The sequence below is a fragment of the Lissotriton helveticus genome, chromosome 1_1, assembly GCF_964261635.1.
Source record: "Lissotriton helveticus chromosome 1_1, aLisHel1.1, whole genome shotgun sequence".
Taxonomy (NCBI): domain Eukaryota; kingdom Metazoa; phylum Chordata; class Amphibia; order Caudata; family Salamandridae; genus Lissotriton; species Lissotriton helveticus.
This window is the reverse complement of record NC_136057.1, coordinates 375,420,518-375,441,541: the sequence shown is the minus strand read 5'-3', so window position 1 is coordinate 375,441,541 and position 21,024 is coordinate 375,420,518. Positions and strand designations below refer to the sequence as shown.

The following is a 21,024-nucleotide window of genomic DNA, read 5'->3' as shown; positions in this document are numbered from 1 at the left end:
TCCTCAGTCAGTCACGAGTGGGAGTTAAACCAGCGAGTTCTGGAAGAGGTCTTCCGCCAGTGGGGCAGACCAGCGATAGATCTCTTTGCCACGTCAACCAACAAAAAATGCCGGTCTTATGCAAGAAGGCTTCACCACCGAGGATCATTGGGGAATGCGCTTTCGATAGCCTGGTCAAGGACATTTGTCTACGCCTTTCCCCCATCCCACTGATCCCGAGGCTTATCAGGAAGATCAAAGTGGAACCATGCAGAATGATCTTGATAGCCCCTGCTTGGCCGAGACAGTTCTGGTACACGGAGCTCCATCTGTTGTCGCAGGCTCCACCTCTCCCCTTGAGGACTATTCCAGATCTCCTCACAATGTCCAAATGACAGTTTTGGCATCCAGATCCACAGTCATTACACCTGACAGCATGGCTCCTGAGCAGCGAGAATTTATGAATCTCCCCATCCTAAACGAAATTAAGGAAGTCCTCTCCCAGGCGAAAGCTCCTTCCACGAACAGAACTTACCGCCTCAAATGGAATAGATTTTGTATTTGGTGCAGGAGAGAGGAAGTTGACCCCTTTTCTTCAAAGCCTCATCAGCTTCTGCCTTATCTCTTATCCTTGGCTAAGTCGGGGCTGGCCCATTCATCTATAAAGGTTCATTTGGCAGCAATTTCAAGGTACAGGCGGTCTGAGTCTGGACCTACCTTGTGGTCTTCCAGGATTGTTAAACAATTTCTAAAAGGCTTGTTCCGGGTCTATCCGCCAGTGAGGCCTCCGCCTCCTACTTGGCACCTGTATTTAGTCCTCACTCAACTCATGAAAAGCCTGTTTGAACTGATTCATCGTTCAGACATGAAGTTCCTTTCATGGAAATTGGCTCTCCTTCTTACCCTCACATCGGCAATACGTATTGGGGAATTGCAGGCTCTCACAATCCAGGAGCCTTTTCTACAATTCAAAAGGAACACAGTTATCTTGAGAACTAACCCAAAGTTCATACCCAAAGTTCCCTCGGACTTCCACTTGAACGAGCCGGTGATTCTTAAAGCATTCTTTTCTCACCCGGCTACACCAGTGGAGAGGTCGCTACATTCTCTGGATGTACGACGATGTTTAATATTCTGTTTGGATCGCACCAAGGGATTTCGGAAATCCACCCAATTGTTTGTTGCTTTTGGCGGTCCGAGCAAAGGTCTCCCGCTGTCAAAGCAGGGGATTGCAAGATGGATCACAAGTGCCATTCTACATTGCCATACTGCAGCAGGTAAACCACGGACTGGAAGGGTTCGGGCACATTCCACAAGATCAGTGGCTTCTTCAACAGCCCTCTTCGCGGGTGTGCAGATTAAGGACATTTGCCGAGCTGCTACCTGGAGCAGCGTCCACACCTTTACTAAGCATTACTGCTTGGAATCTTTACAACAAGAAGATACGGTAGTGAGCCAGGCTGTCCTGAGGAACCTCTTCCACTAATTGGTGAGCTTTCCTTTTTATCCCACCTAACGTTATTTTGTACATTTTGTATCTGTGTCATGTTGGCTATTGCAATGTATTTATGACACAAAATGTGTTTTTTATGGCTAACTGCTTGCTACTCTGATACAAAAGCATAGGAATCTATGAAAGTTCCAATATTGGGCCAAGAAAACAAGTTACTTACCTGTAACTTTAGTTCCCCAGTATTGGTAACTTTCAAAGATTCCCATGCGCCCACCCACCTCCCTGGGGAAAGCTCAGCCTTCAGCAGATATGGTGACTGTTACACAATGGCTACAAAAATCTGAGGCTCTGAGGTTCCTTCAGGAGGGTTCTAGGGGGTGAGGCTCTTCTGATTGGCTTATGCCTAGTTTGGTCTCTTTTACACAAAGAGGGTGATATGCTACAAAAGGGAATGAGGCCTAGGCCTTTTTCTTTCTCTTTTGTACCTACTGCTATGTTATTTTTGTTCCCGAGGCTCCCATTCCGACGACGGGGAATGATACAAAAGCATGGGAATCTATGAAAGTTACTAATACTGGGGAACTAAATTTACAGGTAAGTAACTTGTTTTCTTCATGCAACACAATAAGAGGACTTCTCAAGTCATCATGCATAACACCAGAGATTTCTACATAGGCCATACTCAAAACACACACCCTTTCAACCAAGTACTCCTACAAAGTAGCATGTAAGCTGTCCACTGCACTTCAGCATCTCATCAGCAGTGCAAAACTCTATGTAACTATACCTACATGCAGTGTAATTAAATAAACCTACAGCTTGGCATATAAGTAACACCGCAATCTCATCCTTTCATTGTTATTATGCGCATTGGGCTGCCCATTGGGAACAAATGGCTTGGTATAGCAGTGACTTCCCTAATCAGCATGAGACCTTGCACCGTGTATACCCTGCGATTTTGTTTCCTGGTTTAAATTATATTTGTTTAAATGTGTATAATCTGGGAATTATTTTACAAACCCTGATGCAAAAATCGATCCAGTCAGTGCTTATCAAAATTGTGAAATGCCTTAAAAATTGGCAATGTAAACTGCCTTGCAAAGCCATTACACTGGAATATGGCACCCTTCCAGGCTGAAATATTTCCCTGACCTTTGCAGACTACAGATACCATGGGTGATAGTCTGCTATTAAGCGTGATAAGGCTAATATCGGCCTCAAAGTACATGTCAAGATTCAAAAAATTGATTAATGGTTGTACGGGGCCAGTAAACATCAAGGCAGAGGTCGGGGCAGAGAAGAAAACTGGATCTCACATGAGGCTGGGGCCAGCAGTAAGTCTAGCGTGTAGTCATGAGCCTTTGTTACAAAGTACCACAGCAGCGTACATGGCATTTGCACCCATTTTGTGTATGTACAAGGTAGGCTATGAGCAGCACAATGTGCAATCGACCCCTCTACTTACTGCATCCTCTCATCACGTTCCGCCTCACCAGTCCTTGTACTGCCAATACTTGTGTGTGACCTGTGCGGGAGACCAGGGAGCTTATCCCCAGAGCACCTACTTAGTCAAGACTAATTCTTCAAGCATGCGCTGGCCATTTACCGGCTGTATGATATATATTGGGTTTTTGCATCATAGGATATAACTCTCCACTTGCATAAGATGAAACTGGATGGTAATTGTTGAAATGCTTACCAGCAGATGTTAGTTTTAAATGTCACTGATAGAATATATTTGAAAATCTCCATTATGTGGTAGCTTCACATAGTTCATAAATGAACTGCCCATGCCTGGATAAACCAGGGGGGTAGTTATGAGATCAGTGTTTAAGAATGTTTACCTGGCTATTCTGTTAGATAGAACTGGCCTAGCTGTCACTCCAAAGTGAACTTTAAATAAAGTGTCAAAATGTGCATCGAGTGAGACTGTTACCTATCCATCCACATTTCCAACTTAAGGGCTTTTCAAACTATTATTTTAATGTCAATTAATTTTTTATTCAAATTGGATTTAAGTTGTAGTTAAAAAATGTTTGCCCTTTAGGTAGGTCTTGGTGAACCCCAGTATATTTGGAGGGACTTTTATCGTCATTTTGAGGTCCATTAGGTAGGCGGAGGCAATCTTTGTTTCTGAATTCAATAACAGATACTCATGATGGAGAATTATGATTGCAAGTAAGAAAGTAATACCACTCAAAATAGTAGCATAAGATTGCTGTCATGTAATATTTCTATTGTCAATATTATTATGTCAGTATAACTCTAAAGTCACTGATTTGTTGTCATTAAACCACTTTTCATTAAGATAAGTCTCAGACCCGTACACATATTGTTAGGAGTTGTTCCCGAGGATGGTATCCCACAGCGGGATTTCATCTTTGTTGCCATGGCAGTGTATAGGTTATGCATAGCCAGGGCTTGGTTGGATAAGAATCCCCCAGGGTTGCAAATATGGTTGTCTAATTTGCTAGCAGCATATAACTTAGAAAAACCCATCTACGCAAGGAAAGGCAGGAAAAGAAGGCAGCTGGGAATACAAATTTGGGAACCGATTAGTAATTGGAGAGCGGGGTTGGGTTAGCACTTTGGTGACATGTAGGAAATATTTGTAAGCAGAATATTTTTTATGTATGTTTGTAAATTCATTTATTTTAGAGATGAAGTACTGTCATGACTATGTCTATGTTTGCGCTTATCAATTTATGGCCTTGGAATGCAGGCGTTTTGTCTAAAATTATGTGCTGTATGGAAAATAATAAATATATTTAAAAAAAACAAAAACAAATTGGATTTAAGTTGCAGTTAAAAAATGTTTGCCCTTTAGGTAGGTCTTGGTGAACCCCAGTATTTTTGGAGGGACTTTTATCGTCATTTTGAGGTCCCTTGGGTAGGCGGAGGCAATCTTTGTTTCTGAATTCAATAACAGATACTTATGATGGAGAATTATGATTGCAAGTAAGAAAGTAATACTACTCAAAATAGTAGCATAAGATTGCTGTCATGTAATATTTCTATTGTCAATATTATTATGTCAGTATAACTCTAAAGTCACCGATTTGTTGTCATTAAACCACTTTTCATAAGTTAGGAGTCCTAGAATGTAGAATCTGTTGTGATATGGAACAATTCAGTGAGATGTGACACGTAGCATACCAGTAAGATTATCAGCTCAGTTCTTAGTGATGTGGTTTTGTGGAGAGCAGTCTTTACTTGGAGGTGGTGATTCTAATAAATCCTTGACATGAGGTCAGAGCCTTCATGAAACACCGAGTCTGTGTGGTCTTTTAAACTACTTTAAGCATGGTTCATTCCTACATTGTGAGCTTTAGGTGGACAAAAGGCATTGGCCTATTCTGACAGTTTCCATCTATGTGGCTTACAATTGAACCTGGTCTGAGGGATCCTGCTCTGAAGCTTAAATTGTGACTGTTCACTGAGTGCACATTTCAGGGGAGTAGGTATGGTGAGTATCTTACCATCCCCCCACCTCTTGCCCAAGGATTTGTTAATATTATATGAATGACCCAGTAATTCCGATGGAGCTTGTAACTCCTCTTATCATCAATAACTATGTGGATTCTGTGCATTTGACCCAGACCTTTTGGGTGCTGAGGGACACCTCAGTAGATTTTAAAATACATGGGTATACCATCTCTACCCTGGAGTCACTGATTTCCCCCAGAAAATATTTGCTTTGCTCTGTCAGTAGAGCTGGATCAGTCCTGGGTAATATAGTCATATTTGTCAAATGTAACCAGTGCTCCACCAATTCTACAGCATGGTTGAAAGATTGGTTATCAGGATTCAGCAATGAATGTTCTGTAATTCTATTAATGTTTAATGGAGACAAGACTGAGATTCTGGTCAAAGAATAAGAATCTTAGATCTGGCTCACTGCGCTGTGTGTTTAACAGTTGGATGCACCTCTAGTCCCAGTAACTGCAGCCCTCTCTACTCCAAATCCAGAGTGTGCAGTTTGCCATACCCCGCCACAGAAAGGTTTACCCATATGGTTGGCATTTGTGTCCTCTCCCATCTGGACTATTATAACACCATTTATGGTGGTTAACATGAGGGCTTTATTACCAGACTGTAATGTCTTCAAAATATGGCGATCAGGGTGGTGCTATGGCTGGGTAAGTTACATTTTGTCTCTCATTTAAGACAAACCCTGAACTGGATGTCCATAAGAAACTGAATCCTGCTCACGCCTCTTTGTCTAATTCACAGAGCCTACTACGGAACTGATCCTTGGCCTTTGTAACAAGCATGGTGGTCCCCTTTTGCCAAGTCAAGCCTTTACAATCTAGCATATCTCCTCTTTTGTATATTCCCCAGATCAAAGAGGTGATAGGTGGGAGATTCTGTATCTTAGGCCCCACGCTCTGGAATGATCTGCCTGTGGAATACGGTTATCTCCAATTTTCCGATTTTGAAAGACTGCTGAGAAGTTAACTTTGTGCACAGACTAAGCTGTCGGGTCCCCTTCCTTCTTTGCAGGCAGTAGGGATTGACTTTAGCTTCATTGTGTCCTTTCGTTCAGATCTCTTTTATTTATTTTTCCATATTATTCTTTCTTCACTATATTGCTAACACAGTGATGCTGCCGTGTTCGTGTGATTATTGAACATAACTTCTTTAGGTTCAGTCACTTTGATGTACCCTTAATGTAGTGTGTTATCCCTAATATAGTGAAGGAGAAATCAACATTCATTAATACATTTTCTCTTTTTGGTTTTAGAATCCTCACAGCATAATATTCCTCTGTGACCTCCACATCAATTTTCCAGCTGGGATCATTGAATCGATCCGAAAACACTGCGTGGAAGGGAAGATGGCCTTTGCTCCCATGGTCATGAGACTGCACTGTGGAGCCTCTCCTCAGGAACCAGAGGGTATAATGGGATAGATTCATGTCAGAGGTTCATTGAGGGCTAGACAATAGCTTTGGAAATATAGAGGTTCATCAATGCACTCGTTCTGTCAGTCAATTGGTGTGCTATCAAGTTAGTATTTCAACAAGTACGGTATTATGAACACATGCTTGTCTTTCGACTTAGGGGACGCCATGATGCACAGCTTTAATGTAGCCGAAGCTTCAACAGAATCATTCAGTCATCTTTAGTCATCAAAAAATAAATGCAAATTAATTCAAATTGTAGAAGAATCCAACACTGTGAACTATTGCTGGCCAATAAACGTTAATCATTTTTCTGGTGATTATTAATATGCCCAATGCATTTCAGATACTACATATCCTTTGTCAGGGGCTAAGTTTTACACCCTCATCCCTTTCGGGCATGAATACATTGGTGTTCTCGACAAAGTTCCAAACACATCGCCGGGAGTGAAATTTCACAATAGATAGCATTTGAAGAATAAAGAGTTGGATTGTTATACAATTTTAATTTATTTGCAATTTTTGTTAATGCAAGATGTACAATGTTTTTCTTCTTTATTATTCCAACAGCCATCAGCCAATGTGTTTCGTCCTTTTTACATAGGACTTCTTCAGGGCAATATCATTCTAGGGAAACAGATCCTCCAGTATGTTGTAACCCGGGTGCCACAATAGACTCGAGCTAAAAATACCATATGATGTCTGTTTAGGTTTTCAAATGGAAAGTCCATGTGGAGCTAGTACAATTTGTAGCGCAATTCAATGTCCAGTATGATTTCAGGTAGCGAGTGGTATGATAGCCATAGAAAAAATATATTAGACTAGCAAGTTCAATTAAGAACTAGCCCATAGCAGTGGAGAGTATCCACCCTGACTTGAGTAGAAGTACAACCTGGCGAACTACCGCCTTCCAGAAGCGCCGTATAAATACCTGCACACAAACGTTTTAACCTTCATTTAATCCCTAAACACAGTCAAACTCAATTTTCAAGTATTGAGGTATAAGTTAATTTACTGTTCTAATGCCACTCCTAGCATGTTGGGAGGCAAATGATTGAAAGTGGGTTTAGGCACAGGTTGATATTTTTGGAGAGAGATGTTTAGGATAGGTAGGGATGTTTGTAGCTTAAGTATTTGCAAAATATGTTTTCACACATTGGTCGCTTGCCCACTGTTCTACAGAAACCAAGATTTCCTTCAGTGATGAGGTCTAACCAGGCCGAAACTGTTATAAGGTTCCTTGTATTGCCACTCACAAGGTACCTGGACTGGCTGTTCAAGCTCAATTGTTTTTACTAGAGCAGACCAATGTTGATTTGCTTGTGTCTGGTTCCTGTCTGACGTGGCATGGTGGTCAAAATATAATGAAAGAGAAAATAGACAGGAATGTGACCCTGAGTAATTGCCAGTGGCTGAGATGAATTCAAGCGTCACACCCTGTTTGGGGGACCATGGGGCAAGCAGGAACTACTGGACTTAAGTCATGGGGGCTGGGGTTGTTTGCCAATACTGATTCGCAAGATCAGGATTGGCAGACTTTTGTGTGCATACAGTGCATCTGTGCATGCATACATTTCATGACTAATGTGGAATCTACATATTCTCAAATTTAGTGTTAGTCAGGTTTGTGTATGTTTTGGAGGGGTCCCACCTTCAATGATAAGTGATAATGAAAGAACTTGTTAGTTTGTGAGCATTAAAGTACGTCCTATTGACAGAATTCTATCTTGAACATGCACAAAGGCAGAAGTAAGTTTTTTTGCTGAGTGGAAATATACAGGAAGCCACTTTAACCTGTGAATATTGACAATAGTATTCCTCTATTAGCAAAAATATTTCTCCCATGGAAAAACGAATTAAAAAAACATTAAATGTGAAAGGGCACAGATACATAAACTTTTTTCAATGTGGATTTTTCCATCTGCTGCAAAATTTGTTTAGGGAAGTGTTACGCATAGCAGTACTTCCTGAAATCCACTACTGCTTTAGATTTCTAGGACTAGTACTCATGAGAGACTTTTCAAATCGCATAGAAGTTAGAGAAAGTTAGAACTAATTCAATAGTTCCTAATTTCTAAACTGACCTCTTGTGTATCTGTCCATAGGCTTGAATTGTCATTTTCCTACAGGCACGTATCCCCTGAGCAGTCTCTACACTTATCAACTTCTCCCCCTTAATTTCTTTTGTACAAACGTCTTTTTGACAAATATTGATCTGTGTCAAAGACCATGCCAGATGATTTCAGAAATATGTGGGAGTGGAACCTAGCAATTGGTTCAGGAGAAAGGGGCAACTGTGTTTATTACAAGTAGAACCTATCATCATTTACAGCTATCTGGTCCTGATGATGCTGTTGTTTTATTCCTTTGCCTTTAGGTTATTGGGAAGTGAACGGGTTTGGACTTTTGGGTATCTACAAATCAGACCTGGATGCTATTGGTGGGATGAACACAATGGAATTCCGTGACAGCTGGGGCGGAGAAGACTGGGAGCTTCTGGATAGGTGATACATTTTACACAATTTCTCATTTGTTTTTACTTTCTCACAAGATCGCACTTTCAAAGAAGTACTACTGTTGTATTGCTGGAGAACAGTCTTCCTCCAACATCTTGCTCTGGAGTTGTTATTTTCTGTAGCTGCCATTAAAGATTTGAATTCTTAGATTCATCATCATGTTTCAACGTCATATTTCTGCTCGAAGTCTTACTTGTGTACTTATGACAGAATCTACACAGATTCACACGGACACACAAAGTCTAATATGAATCTGTTATGGTTGAGATGGTTAGGGTATAAGTAATCAACATTTTGGATCGCTAACAGTTTTTCTCTGTTTGACACTGCTCTAAATTTGTCACAACACTGATTTCCTCAACTGAGCTTCTGTGTTACAAATTTCACTGAAATTAGTCGAGGCACTTCGTAGTTTAAGTCCTATGGTAATGTTCACTGTATGCATAAACTAGAATTGCACCAAGCTTGTCACAGAGACTCACTTTACTCGGAATGGGTCCTTTATTTGTTTTTAGGTGGAGCCTAGGCAGCGCATGCGCTGTCTCTTCGAGTTTTGTTGTATTCACTCTTTAGGTTTACATCCCATCCATTGCCTTTTTAGAAATGCTCCAGTCACATTACACGTGGTCAGGATAATTATTTTGTTGTGTGGAGATAGTGAGGCCAGCGCTTACCCCTTTATATTCCTTATTTCCCCGCTACCTGACAAATGGGAGCAGCATTCGTCCCTCCCACGTCGCTGCATGCCCGCCCCGCTGCCTCTTCTTGTTGTCCTCCTCCTCTCTGAGCTCTAATTTCAAAGTATATTCATGGCAACTCCCCAGGGACTGTGAGACCTGTATTATTACGTAATGTGAACTTGAGCGACCTGAATGTGTTGGAGCGCTTTACATGAACACTAGTTACATTACAAAAGGTCAGATTCATTTTGGGGGGCATTTTTATAGAGCGCAAACTCGACCGACTCAAAGGTACTGGAGTGCTATACAAAATCGTCAGTTACATTACACAAGGTCAGATTATTTATTTTGTTTTAAGGTCTATTATTTCCCTTCTACCTGACAAATGGAAACATTTTGTTGTTGCTATGTTCAGTGCTCCTATAACCTGGGGGGTGGAACATAAGGCGAGGCCGGTGACTTGCTGGTAAAAGGATGGTGTGAGCAGTGTTTTCAATGAAAAACTCTGGAGAAGGGTGTCTGGGGAATAGAGGCCTGGGGAGGAGGGATGTGACCTCTCCGCCATTGGAAAGTACTTAGCTGCTTTTTTTTTTATTATAGGCTGCTCAATACTCTAGTAATGCAGTCGCACACAAAATGTTACAGTGCTGTTGACTTGCATCAAGGCACTTGTCTTTCTATCTGTGCATTAAAATGCCTTGGAATGTGCCCATAAATGTTTCCTGAGGCAAGCCTGTATTCCTGAATTATACTGCATGAACCAGTGTTTAGTAATTGTAAAGCTCTTCAATCCCTGGCGGCACAGCACCCAGAATAATGTGCTGCGTGACTGAACACTTAAAAGGTCCCAAAGGCAAGACCTATTGGCTATGCCAATGCTTGTTTTGTAACTACACCCAAGCTTGTAGTACATTAACTGTACCTTTGACTTGTGAACCATGCATGAATTGCAAATGAAATGTATAGTATATCTGCTTGGCCAATAGAGTATTTTTTTCTGTCTGCCATTTTGACATCCTTAGATTCACAACGAGGTATGATTTGATTGGCTTCCCTACCTCGAGACCTTGGGTCCCGACCCCTACGCACAATCTCAATGGGTGTTTACCCTCTAAATTTATACAACTCTATATACATTGACGACCAAAATTTGAATTAAATTTAAACATTTATTTCCGACACCATAAATGTATTTTTTTCAAATGACTATTTGTAATCAATCATCAAACATGATTATGTGACATATACAATCATAAATTTCATTTACATGTATAAGATTTTCAAAATAACAATTCTTCTGTGAGTTCTCGAAGGTGCTCTATGCATTTCGGGTCACACCGGACCCTTCATCAGGAGAAAGTGCCATCTAAAAAACAATGTTACACAGCAATAAGCAGTGTGTAGCAACTGGAGTGTACAATGTATCAAAAGTTAATACAACTTGCAGTGCAATCAACACAACCATGTAGTGTTTGTGTAGTGCCCTTCACCTCAGTGTTCAACAGAAAAATCATGACCAAAGACTTACATAATCCGTCCTACTCATTACCTGTGACTCTGAAAGAAACAAAGCACCAACATGGGTTCAAACCTAAAACCTCATTGCTGATAAACCTACATCAAACTTAAAAGCTAGTGCAGACTATGCCTTCAGGACTTACCGAAGGGCTTCCACAGAATATACTGAATACCGCTGCCACCTTGAGAAATGCTCTCATATGTTCAACCTTCAAAAACGAAGCTTACATCGGGAACCCTGTGGGGGTCAAATACCAAACAAACAGGTTTCAAACCTTCACTCAAAATAACGCTCGCACAAAACTAACCAGAAATACATGCTCTAAGAAGAGCTTACCGGGACTTCCTCGTGCTCCGCAACAACGAACTCCGCTTCAACGAGCCTCCCTGGGATGCAACTCTATGGTGCCTGACTGGAAAACGGAGCTTAACCCCGTGCACGATCTTTAAACACAAAAAACGGACTTCTGTTCTAAACCTATCTATGACCGCCATCTTTGAATGGTGAAAAAATGAAAATGCTACGATCATTCACTAATCTGCTCTAACTAAAAAAATATAATAATGCCCATGGAGGCTAGTACACATAAGAACAGAATCTCAAACCTCTCTCAAACTCAAAAATGGAAATACTCTAGCGAACACTGAAACTCGCCCCCAACCAGGCGGAGGTCATAAAAACAAACAAAACAACTTTACTGCATATCAACATAAACACAACCATCTCACCCATTGTGCTGCCACCTGGAAAAAAGGTGCTGACTGAATATGTGAAACATAAATGAATGATTGCTAGATGGTGTTACAATTTCTATGACACATTGTACTGTATTTACAATATTTACATAAGTACTGAATCAACAATATACAGAGCAGTGAGCGAATTTACAAAAAACATGATAGATCAGATTTATCATTTAAACCTTTTGGTTCTTGGGTACCCAATTTTTTTTTATCCAGTATGCTTCTCTCTGGAGGAGGGATCTTGATTTGATTGGCTACCATTAATATATCCGGTATGCACACTGTCGACAGATGTTTTATTGCAGACAACAAATGCTGGGAGCTCTAGGAGGTTTTGAGGAGGATGCATGGTCCTGGTGGTGTGCAGTGATGTTCTTCTGTTTCTAATATGGTGCAAGTTATCTCACTCCAGCTTTCTTTTGACCTTAGAATGTTGGAGTGTGAAGCGGTGCACCAGAGTAGAAAATGAAACCTGAATGTCAGTGGACATGTGTGTTTACTGCTGGTCTCCACAGATGACGTAATTATATATTTTGTTCAACAAAGTATTAAAGTACCTGCTCCCCTCGTATCTGGTGTTCTGTTCAATTGGCAATAAGAACTGGAATATCGTTAGACGTTGAGTCCAGGATAAGGAGACCAGTGGCCGCTGTGTGTGAGGAGGCATCCTGAAGGCATTGGGTGCTTTGACAGACTGGGACCATGGATGAGCAGAGTTCAACACACACAGCCAGTATGTGCGAAAAGGTTACTTACTGCACTAGCGATACGTGTCACCCCCATGACCTACGCGATAGGGTTTACCGAAAGCGCAGGTTCACACGCGAGCAAACACAGCTGCACAAGTGGTGGAAAAGGGAGGGGGCATACTTCACAAGAAGGAAAAGAACCCCCTATTCAGAAGCGAGCCGTATTATTCCTAAAGAGACTACATGGGTGACTTTACATAGGAAGTAATACAGTAGAATACTGGCTTTTTTTAAACAAGCAGAGGACTTAAATCTGCATAACCGCAAATTGGCATAAGGGACCCTTCCAGGCCTGGGGTCTTTTGCATCACTCTTTTGAATAAACTGTAAATAGCCATTTTTACGAATTGGTATCATAATTAATATGCATTTTGATACCAGCTACAAGTAATATACTTATTTTAGGAGCATAAATATTTACCCATCCAACCAACATCCATAAATTTGGGCTACTCAAATCACTACAGACTCAATTAATAAATCCCATTGTTTCTAGAAATGCCTGAGGAGACGAACTTACTGGCAAGACTGGACAATATGTTCAGTAATTATCTTGATGCTAGGGATGCAATTAATTTCATCTCCCAAAAAAAAGACCTTTACTTATGACTTGTTTTTGGAACACAGAGGCAATGGGCTTTTGCTGATCATGAGAAGGGCACAATCTCCACAGGCAAAGTAATTACAGATGTGTATCTAGACGCGATAAGACAGAACAGAAAGGTACATTTGGTCACGATCATTATACACCGGGGCACAAAGAGAGAATGAGAGTATTTACTAGTTTGTGTCTATTTTGAAGGAACTAGCAGCAGCATCTGCTTTAGATAAATGACAAACCAGTTAGTAAGGGATCAGTTAATAGCCCAATGTAGGAGGAGCAGTTATTCTTGAACAGCAACCCTAATTGTCAGAAGCAATTTTAATTTCAAGATTGCAGGAACAATCTACGAAATGCATCAGAGACCCACTAAGCATAAAGGAAGAGGAAACACATGTGGATGAGAATACTATTATAGAATGGAAGTGAGTCAAAGAAGGACAATTTCAGGGAAAGGAAAACACAAATAAATAAACAAAGAGGTAGTAAAAAGACTGTGGCCGGAGTATTTTATGGATGAGGAACCACAACACTTATGGTTTACTGCAGAAAAAAACTGTCCTTCACAGGACAGAACGTGTGACCAATGCAGTTCGGAGAGGATTTTAAACAAGGATATGTAGGACCACTAGCAGACAAACAGAAAGGTAATGTGAAGGAAGGAGAGGAAGAGCAAATACCATAAATACCAAATATGGTACTTTGTCTAAGAGGGAGAGCGGATGAAGAAAAAAGGGCAGTACCAGCATAAAAAACGAGCAGCATAGTAAAAGTTAATGGAGAAAGCGTAGTACTGGAGGTTGACTCTGGATGTACCCAGAAATATGCTAAATCACATGTGGACATACAATTACCTAGAAACACAGTAAAGTTGGACTGCTGCAATGGATAAGTAATAGCTCTAGTGGGACATTAGGAAGAAAGTATTGAGTTCAAAGAACATACCTGTGTGACAAAAGTGTAAGTGGTGGGAAGAAAAGTCCAGCCATCCTACGTTGGAGGCAACGATATGAATTAGGGAAGACACTAAAATCAGGATATAGAGAACAAGTCTCACTAGCTATGAACATATTGTTCAAATAATAGAGGGCTCTGTCCCAATATATTTTTGCATGAGAACAAAACATGTAACTATAAAATAGTAAGTGAAACAAACTCTTCGAAAAATGGAAGTAGAGGGCATAATTCAGCAAGTTGAGAATTCTTTAGTAATCTCAAAAATCAGAAACGGCAAGATATGTTTTTGTGTGGTAGTTGGACAGACCCCTTCCAAATTTAAATGAAATGCTAAGGTTTCTTGAATGAACAAAATGTGAAGGAAGTCGGGCTAATGAAAGGCTTACCACTGAATCCATCCTGAGTCCCAACAAATTACTGCATTTATAGCTTCTCAAGAAACATTAAAATTCAAGGCATTTAAAATTGCATTAACTCAGCTGCCTTTATCTTCTAGAGATTGAGGCACATTTTTTTTAAAAAACAAGAAAAATGTTCAGTACTTTCAAAACGACACCCTTGTGTATGGAAAGAACGAACAAAAAACCAACAAATCCCTAGATAGAGTGTTGATTATTCTGGACCAAAAAGGTTTTACACTGATGAAAACAATTTCAATTTGACTTGCTAGAAGTGGAATACTCATGCTATATGTCCTCAGGTCAGGGGATTAACCAATAGAAGATCTACTTAAGTCCATAAGGATGGCTCCAGAACCTGAAAACGAGGAACAACTGAGACGGGATTAACAGAGTATTATTAAAAAAATGGTATACCACTACAGCAACATGGCAGAAGCTTTGTCGAAGTTATTAAGAAAAGGTCAATCGTTTGAAGGAGGAAAAGAACAAATTATAGCTTTTAGTAATATCTTTGATCATACTTTGCAAGCGAAGATATTCAAACCATTCAACCAAGCTAAAACTATGTTAACAATGAACTCCAGCAATTACTGCATAGAAAACAGAACAATAGGTAGTATTTGCTTCACGAATACCGGCTCCATCAAATAGGAAATAAGTGACGATAGAAAAAGATACATATGTGTATGGGCATCTTCACATTTCAAAACATATTTATGAGGCAGTGAAATTCAATTTCTCACAGACCTCAAACTGTTATTAAATGTACTAAAACAAGGCGGAGCAGACAAGGTAGCACCCACACTGGCTAAGTTGACTTCCAAGATGCAAGAATTCATGTACAAGATAGAATACTCAGTAGGATGGGAAAACGATACAGCAGACCGCCTAACTCGTCTTCATGACACAACAGGAAAGGAAGAAAGAGAGTTGCAAATTAAACAATTGTAGAAGAATGTGTGTAGAAAGCTAGCAAAACAAATTAGGGACACTGTACATAGGGAGTTTGTTAGATGCAGGAGCAGTTTTGTGTTATAGCTGCAGGAGACCACAAATTAATTGTCTTCTGTAATGATGCCATCAAGGTAGTTAACAACAGAATCCAGAAAAACCTGGCAGCCATAACATAAGAGTATAGACTGGTGGGTGTCAATAACGGGATTGTTTTCTAGTGGGGTTCATTGTGGACAGTGAAAGCAAGTGGGGAAGTATTTGCATATTGCAATCTGGTCTTCTAACTGATTATTAGTCATATGTGCATTAACTAGGCATGCCTTTTTTATTTTTATTTTTTAAAAAGGCGATGAAATATGACCAAATTGCATATCTTGTACATGTATTCTGGTAGTTTTAAACTTCTATAATCATGTCTTCAGAAAACACATTTTTATATGGTATACTGAATGAACTTTGGTTTTTAAATAAGATATACAGCATTGAATGCAATTGTTATGATGCTTATATGGTTTTTATTAGCCAAATAAAGCTTGTTTGACAGAAAAGGATGGCTTGAGTTGTCTAGGTTATCACTTGGAACCACAAGGTTTAATCCCCCACATTAATGACTCCCTCCCATCTTCACTTTTATGTTGTGTACAGCACCCACCCAGTGGTTCAGTGGGGTTATCCCATGGATCATCTGTGCAGGGTATCTATACGAGTGATAGTGGACCAAGCACAACACTGCCTTCCCTAACCAGTGATTAGCAGTCATACCTGATGCCCTCTCTCCATTCCTCTGGGCATCCCCTTTCCAACCTGAGGGGCACATTTTTCTGCTTTTAGTGAGAAAGTAGAAGATGTTCTGTCAGTGCCTTTATCATAGATGCTGCTAGTACCTTGAGACAATGCGTCATCCGTGGGTCTGCATTAACTTACATCACATGAGGGGTGACATCTCTGGGGATTTACGGAAGCCAGCTAGACAGTGGACCATCCTCTCTCATTCCAGTGTGTCCTTGGGTTTTTTGAGCGAGCGCACATGGTGGGTCATCGCCCACGCACACAACAAACAATGAGAGTAGGGTCTGAGGGCGAGTTTACCGACCGACCAGGTGCATGCCCCAAAATACAGTATTATCACAACAAAATACACCAGGGGGTCACGAAAAAAAAAAGAGTCAAAACAGAGTGGATCACAACACCAATGCTACACAAAAGACACCAGTGAGGACATCATCCGTATACCAAATATGATGGTTGAGAGGCTTCACCCCACCTGGCTACAGCGCAGGTATGATATACGGTTGAGTATGTACCTGAAGGTCAGGTGATATTGTTCTTATTTTCTTTAATCTAAGCAGCAGTGTTTTTATTTTTTCGGTCCTGAAGAATGCATTTTGAAACTATGTTCAATATAATGCAGAAACATGTTGACCACTATTGAGTACGGTGATTATTTAAAACCCGCACTTACACTTGCTTTTTAAACCTTAGGGATTGGGAGACACTAATAAATGTTGTTTGTCCACCTGATCACCTAATTTTACATTTTCCCTCACTTAACACTCTTACCACTTTAACACTGCCTTTACAGTAGCCACGTCCAATTTTTTGTACTATATACACCACCCCTATCTCACACATATCGGTCACGGTAACATCTGACCGGCCGTTTTGTCTCCTGGGTGAGGAGAATCCAAATGATGAGAAAGAGGGCGGTACAGTGTGGCTTCTGATGGGAACTATTTCTCCATATGCTCTTGAGCCTCAACGTGGCCTGCATTTTATTAACACGGATGATGTCCTCACTGGTGTCTTTTGGGTCATCGCCCACCCAAGCTTTGTTTTAACACCCAGTTATTATGCTGATCTGACTTAAGAGTAGTGAAAAATAAAGCTTTTTTCGCACTGCTTTTATGTCAGAAATGTAAATAACTGGCTTTCAAATGAGTTATTATTGATATTGGCTAGCAATGAAATCCACACACATGTCCTTACAGCTTGTAATCTAAGAAGTATTGTGCAGTGCAGCCTTTTTCTTCTGAATGTCTATGCAGTCTTCGCTGTCATGCCATAATTCATTTGTCTGATCCAAAACTCTCTCCTTATATGCCCTCTACAGGATTATTGAGGCTGGCCTGGAGGTTGAAAGGCTCTCCATGCGGAACTTCTTCCATCACTACCACTCGAAGCGAGGCATGTGGAACCGACGCCAGATAAGGACGTTGTAGCAATAAAGACCTTCCACAAGCCACACCTCGTTCCGAAATGTAGACTAGAAGATGCAACAAATGACTGAAATACTATGCAAATTGTCACATTGATTCGTGAGACATATCAGTGCATGGTACATAGTCAAACATGGCTTGGAACAGTACATGGTGCATAATGATGCACCCATAGCTGGAGACCAGTAGGAGGTATCGTAGGAAGAAATCGTTGCACTAAGTCGATCGCCTAGTTGACTGAAATGAAGAAGATAGCAGCCTAATGGAAGATAAATAAGGTTATCCTGGTTGTGTTACAGTGGAAGTTTTGGTATGCCGTTTAGGAAACTACATGTTTTTTTGTAAATGTTCCGTGTTATTCCTGAATTGGTTGCCGGTCACAGATTTCGTTCCAGATGTCCCTGGGGCTCAGAAGAAGCATTTCATCTGTCTTGATCCATGGCAAGGAATACCTGGATGTACTCCGATTAATGGCAGACCAAGGCAGAGATACTGGAAACACTGTGACTTAATTATCAATATTTCTTCCAACTTATCAATATCTGGCATGGGATGGTGGCAAGGAATGTGTGAACAATCTTCAGGCTCAATCATTGTGCTAAGTTAAGCAGGATAACCCTGCCAGCCAACATCGACTCTTCTGTAAATCCATAGTATCTTCGTCTGTGTAGTTGTAAACAAATGTGGATAGAGGTCCTTTGCTTTGCGACGGAGATCTCTGACCAGACTGCAGAACTCAACTTGTGCTCCGCCTAGCAGGGGCGAGTGAGGAATGAACGATGGTAGATGTGGCTGTGATGTGCCTGCCAGAGTATCACGTCATAAGGGAATTCAGAGTCTGAGAGCTTTATATTTATATAATTTTAAAGGATGGTTCTCTGTTATTTATTTATTATAGTAATGCAGTGCCTTAGGCTTGAATGTGAGTTCAGACACAGCCTCATTGATATTACGAGTAGGAATGACTAGGAAAGTTAACACAGCAAGAATATTCTTTTTTAAAAAGACTGTAAGACAGAAATAGGTTTTCCATTGAAATTGCACCAAAATGGGTTTAGGATGCTTTTCGGTCCCCACCTTTATGCGGGTTTCGCTTGTTGCTACTGCAATTATAAAATGGCTTGAGTAGCTATTATTCGATTGGTCTGTGTGAAAACTGGATGCCCGGTAGTTACCAATCCAGTTGATTCTGCTCTGTCCATATGTAGGCATGGCCAAAAACATTTCCCGAAATGCATAGGGAGTGAAATCTGCCTTTTTAACTCGATAGATGGAGTGGAATTTGGTTTGAATAACTGCAAAACACTGTTTTACAGATGGAATAGCGGATAGGGTGGATTTTGTGCCTGAACACCGGCGGTGTATCTCTCCCTGAACCAACAAACAAGGACTACTACAGCAATTTTGATTGGCTTCTAGCCGTCAATCAAAGAGGTCCTACAAAAAGGACTTGGGCAAATTTATTTAAAAGGGTTGCCAGTCAGATGTCTGTTGTTTAAGCCTTTCAAGTAATCATTCAAACAAAGCAGTCTGATTGGTTACCAGACAAGCAAAATTGTTGTGGGCCGAACTACCTTTGACTTGGATACAGGTCAGGGTTTTTATGGCAGTCCGTGCACCTTTGCAGAGTACTTCCTGGAAGTCAACTTTTTAAATCTGTCCTTAGCAAGCTGTGGTGGATCCAAAAAAAGGACACATTTGCATTGCCATTCACATACACACCTTAGCCTAAAAAAAATATCACCCAAGCCTTCAGTGCGCTAGATCTCTGGAATCACTTCCAAGTTTTCGATCATGTCAAAACAGGATATCAGCCTGTGAAAAACTGAGTTTTCTGTCGATAGGAGGTTAAATGGAACTTCCAGAACTATACATGCTTAAAGTAGAGCTGGTATCTTGAAGAACTAGGCTTCTGATGTCCCTCCATCAATCATATACTGTAAACACCAGGCCCCACTCCTCTAAGAGGTATGAGATGTCTGAGAAGGTGCTTAAACAGAGAGCAGACTGAAGTGGAATATTTCCCACAGCAGCTCATCGATCTATAGTGCAAGCTACTAAAGGAGCTGAAAGTGCTCCTCACCATCTCTTTATCCCACATAACCATGCTTTATTATGAAGGAAACTGGATCCAGGTCTGGTCTCACTGTTGCACCGGCTTCTTTTATACACTGTCACTCTAGAACTGTTTTAATGCTTCCCTGTACGCTTCCCCTGTATGTTCTTTGTTCGCTCCACACCAGTCCGGATTTCTGCTTGTAGTGGAAGCAAGTTCACATCCTACTGCTGTCGTGTGTGTGCCTCCTTCCATAGATTGTGATGAAAATAGCAGGAGAAAAGTATCACGTTGGAAAGGCCCAGAAGTTACATTTATTGGTTTTTTATGTCTTTTTGCAGTGGATATGCTCCATCGCTGAGAACACTAAAATCTAATTGGAGGTTCTTAAGGATAATCTAAAATGCCAGCTAAAGTAGACCAATAGCAAATTGAGTAGACTTTAAGGGGCTTGAAAATGTGGGTTATTGCATTCATTCAAGCAATTTATAAAGAATTTATAAAGCATACGGATAGTCCTAGAGTGTCCCTGGCGTTGGGCAGACTTGTTCCCATCTGCAGACTACTCGTAGGCAGATGGGAATAACCAGGTTTTAAGATTGTGTCTGAAACAACGTTCATCCTTCATAGCATGTAAGTCCAAGGGAAGAGCATTCCAAACCCTGGCAGCAAGCAAGGAGAAAGAGGTACCGCCCTATCTCTGGCTCCTAAATCATGGGACCACTGTCAGCACAGCGGCAGAGTAGCAGAGAGATCTGGCAGGATGATATGAAGTGAGCCTATTGGCCAGACATACCGGACCGACCCGATAGAAGGCACTGTGAGCCAATGTGAGACATTTATACCGGATCCTCTCTTAAAATAGGGAGCCAATGCAGCTCCTTAAGATGTTGGTGAAAATACTCAAATCTGGGGACTTTTAGTAGTAGTCGAGCAGCGGTGTTTTGTACAAGCTGAAGGCTCCTCAGCTGATAGGCCAAAAGAACCAAGTATAGAGAGTTAGAATAATCGAGATGGAGGTAATGAGGGCTTGAATGGCTGTCTTCTGAGCCTGTGCCACAAGTAAATGTAAGAATTTCTTAGTATTTTAATTTATTTATAAGGTTTTATATAGCGTGAACTTGACCCTGGAAGGGTATCAGAGCATTTTACAAACATTACTGTAAGTAGAAAACAAGACGACCAAGGGCCAGATGTAGGTAAATATCATTTACCGATTCTAAAATAACGAATTTTACCGATTCGGTATTTTAGAATCTGTAAATGATATGTAGCTAATGATTTGGTAAATTTTACC

General features: G+C 40.8%; 1 protein-coding gene across 2 annotated transcripts in view; it reads left to right on the top strand.

The window, feature by feature from the left end:
* The window catches only part of B4GALNT3 (beta-1,4-N-acetyl-galactosaminyltransferase 3), a 751,466-nt gene extending 731,074 nt beyond the window's left edge, over window positions 1-20,392 (top strand). For both annotated transcript variants that reach the window (XM_078673705.1, XM_078673706.1), the window contains 3 exons: window positions 6,177-6,330; window positions 8,713-8,839; window positions 17,566-20,392. In XM_078673705.1, coding sequence (XP_078529831.1) covers window positions 6,177-6,330; window positions 8,713-8,839; window positions 17,566-17,674 — 390 coding nt within the window. In that variant the 3' untranslated portion in view covers window positions 17,675-20,392. The remainder of the gene's footprint in view (window positions 1-6,176; window positions 6,331-8,712; window positions 8,840-17,565) is intronic.
* The last annotated feature ends 632 nt before the right edge of the window (window positions 20,393-21,024 follow it).